Consider the following 10,603-nt stretch of genomic DNA (forward strand, 5'->3'; position numbering starts at 1 on the left):
CCTGGAGCGTGGTCACCACTCCATGGGTGACCGCAGTAGGCCCAGACATAGAACCGCAGCCCCTGGACACTAGCACGCCCTGCAAATGGAAGGACGCCCATACCTCACCAAGGTCCACCCTCGTGGCAGTAGCTACCTGCGGAAATAACTAGTAGTAGTGATTAGTGGGGGGGAAGTCCCCTCGCGCGCAGGGGGGGGGGGTGAGCCCCACACCGAACGAGTGGAAGACCCCGAATACAATTGTATATCGGGCACCGAGCGCCCTCCCCCCCGCGCTCGACGGATCAGGTGAGGAGAAGAAACCCAGATAACCTCCCCCCCCCGAAGGGGAAGGGCCATCTGTGGGAGCTGAGCGGGGGGGGGGGGGGGGGTGGGGGGGGATCTCGTTCCCACCCCCGCACAGCACCCTGTACCCAACAATAATAATAAGAGCCCGAGAGCAATCGTGCCCTCGGCCCGAATGCAAGGGCATAAGGATCAATTCCTGACTGAGCGGAACTTGAACCAAATAAAAATATTGATGCAATCAATAATAATAAAAGGATAAAATGAAAGAATCTTGCATTAACGATCACTTCACAATGAATAAGGGCTCGGATCGAGCGCATTTGCGCCCCTCGGTACCGAGCGCAAGGGTAAAAGGATCCATTCCCGATTATGAACGGAAGGAAACCTTGATCCATAAATGAATTGATGCAATTCAAAAACAAAATATTATGAACAAAATGAAAAAGAATACTGCGCTGCGATTTCACTTCATACAAAATAAAAAGGGGAAGGATCAATTCCCGGGAAATAGCGGAAACATTGATCCAAGTAAATAATGCAATCTCAATAAAATATGAAAATGAAAAAGAACTGCACTTGCGATTTCACTTCATTCAAATAAAAAGGGGAAAGGATCAATTTCCGGGTAAGAGCGGAAACTGATCCAAAATGAGTATTGCTACAATCAAAATAAATATGAAAATGAAAAAAGAAAGAATACTGTACTTGCGATTCCACTTCCATACAGAATAAGTTTTCGTGCCAAGCGCATTCGCTCGGCAACGAGCATACAGGTCAAAAAATATAAATGAAAAGGGCACTACTTACGATCATCTACACATTTCCACCAAAAATATAAGCTCGGAGCGAGCGCTCTCCCGCCCTCGGCACCGAGCATACACAATACGAGGATCATTTCTGGGAAAAATGAATTTCCCGCACTTACGCCCTTCAGTCCCGGCACTCGGGTAATCGGAGGGCGTGGAGAAACCAAGATCCTTTAATTCACATTGAATTCATGGAAATAAATATGAAAATGATTGTACTTACAATCAGTTCACTAGATAATAGAAAAGAAAAACACAACCATGCGAAAGCAACGAACTGATGAAGCGGGCAGAGAGCGATGATACACGTCTACACGCAGCAGCGGCCGAAAGCAAAAGTGATTTGTTTACCTCCCAGTCGCCGCGCGCGCGCCTGTCGGACAAGCAGTTAACTACCGAACCCCTTGCTTCGAAAGCTTACGACCTTTCCAGCTGCCGCTAGTACCTTCCTATTGTAAAAGGACCGAAGGTTTGTATGCCGTGTCGGCGGAACAACTGCTAATTATAAGTCCACAGCCTTCTTAGCTTCAAGATGACAAGTGACAATGGACTTGTGAATTAACTTCATGAACTGGTTATGATATACCTGTGGTACGTACTAGGATTTGCCACACTTATCCAGACACTTGCCTTGGAAAACATGATATAATACAGCATTAGTAACTTTGCAGTTCTTTCACCATTGGGGCCTGTATTGTCAGTTTTGGAACTCATCCAGTGCCTAATTAGGCAGGGATTCTTCTGCTCTGCTCCTACTTGTGTGATGCTAGAAGCTATAGAGATGGGCCTGATGCTAAATTTCTCTTGCTGTACTTTTGCTCGTTACAAATGATGCTGTCTTGGCATAAGCATCTTATTCCAGATCTGCCCGTACATCATTCTTCTCTGGGTTATCCTTAAATCATTTGTTCCTACAGCTTTCTTGCATCATGACTTAATACAGATGATTGCAGTATGGCAATTTACAACAAATAAATCCTTCTTGCCTTTCTCTGTTGGCTGCTAGCAAAGCATCATGGAAACTGCCAAGTGAGTGTTAAGGCCTGTCCACACGAGCAGGCCTGATCGGCGTGCTCCGGTGTTGATGGGCAAATTCTAGCGGGCTTACGGGTGAGTGTTGTCCACACGGGTGAGGCGATGGAGAGGTGGGCGTGCCAAAAGATGCCAGCAGTGTGTTCAATAAACATAGTGCCTACCGTAAAGGAGATATAGTGTAGCATGATAATTGCTTTGTGTGTGATGAAAAAGAAGAGAATTTGGTGCAATGAATGGCTCAGGGTCGAAGCTCAAGCCATCGGGCACCACCATGGTGATTTTGCTACAAGACCCATCGGGCAATTTGACGGTTTGCCTGTCAAGTGTGCCCGTTAGAGGTGAGGTCCGTCGATCAGGCCCGGTCGTGTGGACGGGACTTTAGGTAAATATCTACAGAGATTTCAATATTTATGAGCATTTTTCAAAAATTCAGTCCGTGTTCACAAAATTTAATCAAACACACCACAATTGGTTTGTTTGTTTGTATGGTGTTTTTACATTGTATGGAACCAGAGGTTATTCAGCAACAGGACTTTACATGACTTCCGAACCACATCGAGAGTTAACTTCTATCACCAGAAATATACATCTCTAACCCCTCAGTGGAATACCCTTGAATTGAACTAGCGGCCACCGAGGTGGCAGGTGAAGACCAAACCAACCACGCCACTGAGGCGCACCACAAGAGGTGGCTTGATTACTAACTGATGTATTGGAGGTGTGCCTGCATGAACAGTCACTTCAAGCTAACAACTTCTATCAAGACATTTTTAGATCATGTCTAGGTGAATTCAACATTGAAAAGTAGTCTATTTATTATTTATAGGTTTGTCAAGAGACGTTGGATATTTATGAACATAAATTATTTTTGGAATCCAGGAACAAAATGAGGACAATGCATATGCTATGCATTATTTTATAAATAGAAAAGGAGAGTAAAAGAGTTTGGGAAAAAGGTGAAGTGAACTGTTGCGATATTCAAATGTTTCTTTCATCCTTTATTTGTCAAGGTAACAATAATTTGTAATAACAAAGTAATTCTCATGTTACAAAAGTAAAAACATCTTTATTGACGTAACAATTGCAGATTGTAATTTTGTCCCTGAATTTAATGTTTCCAATATAATTTTAAAATTTTCTGTTTACAAAATCTGAAGCTCAAAGTCCCAAATGCTTGGTCATACATTCTGTAACTACTTGCAAGCATACTACATTGTGGTAAACATTTGTTTTGCATAAGTACACTAATATTTTCAGTCAGTCATACAAAACTTGATTCACTTACACACATCACAAGGGCAGATCATGTAATTCAAGAGAAGCATTTTAGAAATGACTGGGCTTTGAAATAACTGTGTACTGTAATTAACTTTCATAAATATGATATCTACAATAATTAAAAATCAGTACGTACAGTGTTTGGCAGAAAAATGTACAATGTCCAGACATTACTTCTGTAGAACAGCAGTAATTTCTGGATTAGCAATTATATGAAGATATAAAATTATAGTCATGTGCCCTATTAAATCTGCCAATTTCCATGACCATGTGTGCCATTAGTGATGATACCAACTCAGCAGTTCAAATATTATTTGTAATTAATAAATAATATCCATGTCCATTTGGAAAATATTCTGTGCAAACCTATGATTTTTGTACCAGTAAACAAAGCTATTCATAACAATTTGAAAAAAATAATGGCATACAGTCAACTATGACTGGTTATTCTTATTTTTTACATGATCATCAATTATTCCTTTTCTTAAACCCAAAATCAGGGTCATACACAGGGAACACGATAAAATTAGTACACAGGGAACATGATGAAAATGGGTTTAATTTTTTATTCTTATTGCAAGAAAACTGGCAAAAAAGTCAAAATACTGTACATCTCTACTCATGGATCATAAATATTTTATGTTGACAAAAACTTTCATCTGGGAGAAACTTTCCCTCAGTAAATGTACAATACTACTCTCTTTTTAGTCATTCAAATATATTTTTTTACAGGAGAATATCTATATAAATATACCAAGTCCATTATATATGCTGCAAAGTATCATTCACTGTACTTAAGTCTCAAAAGAAATGTCATAGTTAAGGATGGGAAGGTGCAAGCCAGAAGTCATTGTAAAAAAATAACTTTTTTCTAACTTTATATTTTCATTCTAACTACATTATTGTATTCCTAAAACATAGTAGTAATAGTGTGATATGCACTCATAAGGAATAAGTGAGGTAACTCTAAGTTATTAGATATTAAAGATGTTAACATATACTTTGAATGTCAGTGTTACCTTCATCTTTTTTTCATTCAATAACTAATTCAATCTGCCCTCAAATATTCAAAGGAAAAATTGAACTTTGGAGGTGAAGATATCATCCACAAACTAGGATCACTTACATTCCAGTGATATTAGATGGCATACACATTAGATTTTATACAACAATTCAAAATGTTGGTTTTATACATTCTATAGCCTTAAAATACATTTACAATTTTTTTCTGTTCAAAGCCATATCAATAAAGCCAGAACCAAAACAAAACTTGCAGAACAATGACATTTCAATATTCATAACTGATGATGAAGCCATAGTAGAAAATCATAAATGTATTTTAGACTAAAATTTCTAAAAAAAAAAAAAAAAAATTATAACCAAAGTGGAATACTCTTTTCTGAAAATTTATGCAAATTAAATATACATTAGCAGAAATACTAACAACTATACGCCTTTCTGAGTTGGGTGTTAAGAATACCCATAAAATGTTTCAACATTAAGGAATACATTATGAATGCAGAAGTTGTTAAAAGGCATTTCACAGTAGATGCTCCATGACCGGAACTTCCTGTGACAGAAGTTAAGTACAAATTAACACTGATTTTATTCATATCTGCAAACACACACACAGCCATCTAAGTACATCAGTTCAGTTTCTACACCTCCCACTACTATGTGGACATGGATTAGACTTTTGTTTTACTGACAAAAATCATCTAACTCTACTTACGCACATGTTGTAACAAGCCTATCCACCTATCTATAACTACTCTACAATATGAAAATTAAAAATACATCACATGATTTTTAATAAAATAATATGAAGAAATAAAAATGTTGGAAATACATATACCAATGAATGCCATTTAAATTGAGGGAAAAACTGAGTAAAAAGTATCAAGCCACCAGGGCTATTCATGTGAAGGGCAACACAAATTCATAACATTCTTAATGTGACTTTTTAAATATTTTGGTACATTCTTGTAAATCACACAAAGAAAAACTGATGAAACACTAGAAATCCTACCATAGTCACCAGTCACACTGTTTATACTTTATAAAACTGTACAGTATTGCAAGACATTTTATGAAATTTGTAAATGAACTGAAGAAAAATTAATTCTAATTAGCCAACCATGGCTCAGTTAAACATAACCAAGGATCCTATTTGGGAGACGTAGGAACAATATTTCTGGAAATTACCAAAAAAGACTAAAGAAAAACTGCACCTTTGACCAACTGTATTATTTACAGTATGCTCTATATAATATAATGCCTTTGGCTTTACTAATATGAAATGCACAGTGCAACACTTCAGAATCACAGAACTTATCATATGCCCATTTAAAAATGTATCACCAAAATGCTTGATGTAGGACACAGGACACTAGTAGGCTAAAATGCTCTCTATACTCAGACAGACTTAAAGACAGTTTACAGAAATACAGTGTTGCTCTTTAAGGCCTTTTAAAAATTTACAAAAGGCATGTGGGCAATTTCACTTGTTGTCTACTAGAAGTCTGAAACTTCCCAAAGGTACAGTAAAATATTTGGAAAACTGGAATAATTTACAAGAAAATGTGAATAATGAAGAGCTATCATAAATTACAAGAAAAATGGAAACAGCTTATAGCTAACAGAAATAACAATACCAAAACACCTACCTTGAATTTTTTCATTCATTAAATAAAAAATTAATTTTTTCATTCATTAAATTAAAAAATTTAAGTTTAATTATGAGTGAATCTGTTCTGAGAATATAACTGTTGGTGTGTTGTGTATGAACTGGTATTTTAATGTACTTTTACTAAGTAAAAAATCAAAATCCTGATACTGTACACTTATGTATCGAATCACTACTTTTTAGCTGAAAGCCCGATAGGTCACAATATCACTTAATCCTATTCAATGTATATTCTCTCCTTTTTCCGTCATAAACTTATATTTACAAATACTATTGCAGTCGAGAAATACACACAATTTTATGCTTGTGTACCATAACTTTATGTGGAAGAGGCCTATGACAACAAATTACAAGTAATGTATAAATAAAATGGGGAATAAAAATAACAAATTAGCACAGAAATTAATGGAACACTAAACATATCTTTATATACAAACTGTCAAAATATGAATGATATTAGAACTATGACAGTTAGGGTTAAGGATAAAATGACTAAGAATACTTTGTAATGATAAAAATATTACTGTACTAGGTAGATTAATATTGCAACTGTCAAAAGTCTTACACTCGAGCAAAGTGGAATGAGAAAACCACCATTTTTCCATCAGTAATCACCATCTTGCACATACAACCACTAAGGTATCAAGATTGATCTTTATAGAATTTATCAAGAAATAAGTACACTACATCAGTTATAATACTGGTGAGGTAGAAAAAAAAATTAAGGAAATACAGAAAATGATCATATACTATTTAAATACATATCACATGAGGTGGTTGAGAGTTATGAGTAATTGTGCATACGAGAAAACTAGCTTAAATACTTCGTTACAGAAGTGATGCACTTTTTACCACATTAAATTTTGGGAATTTCTTTTATTGGTTCTTTTTCTGAAATTATATCTTTCTGTTTCTTACTTCTTCCTAATTTCAAACTTCCTGTAATCCCATTTCTAAACCAATTTTTACTCTTTTTTCTTGAGTCGGTGCTTGGTGGACGTTCTGAAGAATCAGAAGAGTTACCCTCCTCTGAAGGGGATGTGCCTGTCTTCCTGCTACGGACTGAATTAGTCTTTGGGCTACCTAAAGCTGGTTCACTTACTGATATTTCCTGTAAAATTGTAGATTTTTCAGTAAAGTAAAAACCGAAACTGAATTGAATTTGCAAATAAGGAAGAAGTCAATTAGTAAAATAAAAAAAAACCACTGTGACCAAAATGAGACAGAGTGATTATCCATGATTTATACAGAACATAAATTTATACTTTGAAACATTGTGTTCTATGCCTACAGTTCTTATGTAAAAGACAACTATCCCCCTAAAGGATTTAGGAATGCAAACTTGGAAGTCTGCATAAACTACAGTACATATTTGAAGAGTTAATAAGACTCATATGTAAGCATCAACTAACAAGTCCATCTAAGTCAATGATGGAAATTGAAAAAAATCCTTGATAATGCCTCTAGAACTGATGAAACTGATGGATAATGTTTAAATGTTTGATTGTGTGTACGCAGATAAATTAGGATGGTGAGACCTCCCCAAGAACTGCATAGCATCTTAAACTCAAGAGGTTTGCTCGCAAACTACCAAGCAAATTCAAGTCAGAATATCTCATAATACATGCCACTGGCACTTTTAATAACTAAGATTTTGTAACTTAACTTTATGTATCTCTGGCCTGTTAGACAAAGTAATGCTGTGTTATACCAGACTTATATAACAAGGTTCTGTCAGACAAAGTAATGCTGTGTTATACCAGACTTATATAACAAGGTTATTAAGTCTACTCAAAGCAAAATAGTGTCCCATAACAAAAACTGATTCTTCCTCAAAATTATTAGCATATTTTGGAAGTAAATTATATCCCTCAAATATAACATCAAGTTCATCTAATTAACATTATAGTAATTTTTAAGAGTTAATCTAAATAAGAAACTGCAGATGAAAGCAGTACAGTGGACCCCATATTCGCGTTCTCGACATTCATGGACTCAAACATTCACAGATTTCTCTATGGACCATATCTACCCCTTATTCACAGAAAATTTGCCTATTTGCAGTATTTTCCTATAAGAAATATCCACAAATTCCTGTTTTTTTCTTATCAATTTCATCATAAAATGCACTTTTTGTGATAAAACTATGAAAAAAACTAGGTACTTATAAAAATTTTTTAGTGGGTTTTTCTTGAGTTTCACCTAACAAAATAAGTAGTTTTAAGCATTTTTATAGGGTTTTCAACGTTTCGGGAGTGGGGGTCTCGCCCATCTAACTACCACTTAGCACATCAAACAAGTGGTTTGATAATTGATTTTTTAGCCCAACTCGGCAAAAAGACATCAGTAAAAGTAATATTTGTATTTACTAGTGAGCCAAAATTTGTTGGTGCCTGCTGTGTGAAAAAATAATTATGTTACTACTTCATAAATTTAAATTATTGAAGCAACCCCACAAAATAAAAACTGGCTGTCAAATAACTATGCATAGATGTCAAACTTAGTTTTACATTTTCCACAAATACATCAGTTCAAAACTTCTATAGTTGCATTTTTCACCTTTAATTAGTAGATAAGAAATTAAATAAATTTGTTCTAGTCTGGTAAACTTTTTCAGGGAGTCCAAGCACTATGTATTTTAGTCAAGTTTTGTAATTGGTGTATTCAGCTGTGGTTACAGTATGACGGGGTGATGAAACTTACTAAACCAAATGAGCCTGCACTATTGTGTTTTTAATGCACTACATGAATTAGGTGCAAGGTACTGCCTAAAAACCATTGTATTTGCAGTTACATTTCATTTTAACATCATTCACACACTCATTACTGTAACTTAGGCTAACTTGTATGCTAAGTGAATCCACCAGACACTTTAATCTAAGAAATAGAAAAGAACAGCTGGGCTTGCAAGGTTAATAGTTCCAGTTCCCAAGGATTCCTAGGCTTTTGAAACACTCAGGATTACTGTTTTTCATTTCCATGTTTTATTTCATGCTATTCTTTCCAATTATTACATAATTATTGTACACCACCATGTTTGTAACTATAGAAGCTTTTCTCCTTCAGGGTCAGAGGTAGTTTTGTTAGTTTCCATAAATAGCTTATTTTCTTTTCAGTTTCTTTGAATTTATATACACTGTATTTACACAGTTTAAAAATGGCTTTATGATTACCACTGTTTAAGAGTGTAATGTTGAGTGGTACTGAGAATTATGAGCTACATGCTAGCTAGATCATTTTAGTGTTTGTCAAATCTTTTTACAGTACAATTGTATATTCTCCTACTTACAATGGGTTAGGTTCCAAAAAACCCATCGTTTGTTAGAAAAATCTATCTCGAATATAGCCTAGCCTACGCTAGGGTAATCAGTATCATCTTTACATATAGGATAGCCTAGCCTACACTACGCAGTATATTTTAAACATATATGGCAAGGTAATTATTGATTTCAGCTAATTCTCTAGGTTCAATGCATATTGGCTTATGATAATTCAGTACAAAGAGAAATTGAATAATATTAACAAGTTAGCCTAGTGTATACAATGATGATGGTATCATGGTATAGTAATTTATTAATATAAGCCAATTCTGGAGGTTCAGTGCATTCTGAATATGATATATCAACAGAAAAAAAATTGGACACAAAACAGGAATCAGATTTGGACTGACATCGGTATAATTGAGCGATGTCAGCTGATGGCTACGTATATTTATGAAATGGAGCACTACGAATATGTATCTTTTCCGTGAATCCTTTAAAAAGTTATACATTACTGTATCAAATAATATTGTATGTATTCTCATATAATTGTATCATAAAATACTAACAAAGCAGTCAATGTTATGGTTTGGAAATCAGCTGATAGCAAATATGAGTTTATATCGCCATATTTAACTCAATTCGGAGCGAATTGCCTTGCTTCTAGTTAGCATAAAATATCTAGATACTTTATTTATATGAGACAAGGTAATTTTTCGTTATATGACAAGTTTTTAGGTCGAAATAGTATTAATTTCATTCGTCTCGTGAACTTAGTTATTTTTTTCGTTGACAGATTGCGTTGTGGGCATGTTTATTGTGTAAAAATATTGCGTGATTTTGTTTGCTATTTTCACTTGATTTCATCGTAGTACAAGCTTTACCGTTACTTTATTTATCTTTTAGCAGCGTGAAAACAACAGTAAAATGTGTTATTTCAAGACCTGAAGTTTTGATTAAAATGATCCTCTCTCAGTTTTAGCTACGGTTGTATTAAGTGGCATAAGTGTATGGGAGTTTTATCCTTGTTGCCAATGCACGATAATAATTGTTATTAGCAGCTCGAAGTGTTCTCAGCTTCATCTACAACTTAGTTTAAATTTAAAAGTATGATTTCTTGCTGATCTTTGATCTATAGCGAACAAAGTTACTATACATAAAAATATATCAGTCCTATTCTACATAACGTTATTTGTAACATAAGTACAGTCATAGTTCACTATTGTACAATGGCTGAAATACAAGCCAAA

General features: G+C 35.0%; 1 protein-coding gene across 1 annotated transcript in view; it reads right to left on the reverse strand.

Moving 5' to 3' along the window:
- Nucleotides 1–3,114: 3,114 nt before the first annotated feature.
- The window catches only part of LOC135209764 (stromal interaction molecule homolog), a gene marked incomplete in the record, with an annotated part of 256,094 nt that continues 248,605 nt past the window's right edge, over nucleotides 3,115–10,603 (reverse strand). The window contains 1 exon segment of the mRNA XM_064242549.1: nucleotides 3,115–7,204. Within this exon segment, the coding sequence (XP_064098619.1) occupies nucleotides 6,950–7,204 (255 nt within the window).

The sequence above is a fragment of the Macrobrachium nipponense genome, chromosome 38 (genome assembly GCF_015104395.2).
Source record: "Macrobrachium nipponense isolate FS-2020 chromosome 38, ASM1510439v2, whole genome shotgun sequence".
NCBI lineage: Eukaryota > Metazoa > Arthropoda > Malacostraca > Decapoda > Palaemonidae > Macrobrachium > Macrobrachium nipponense.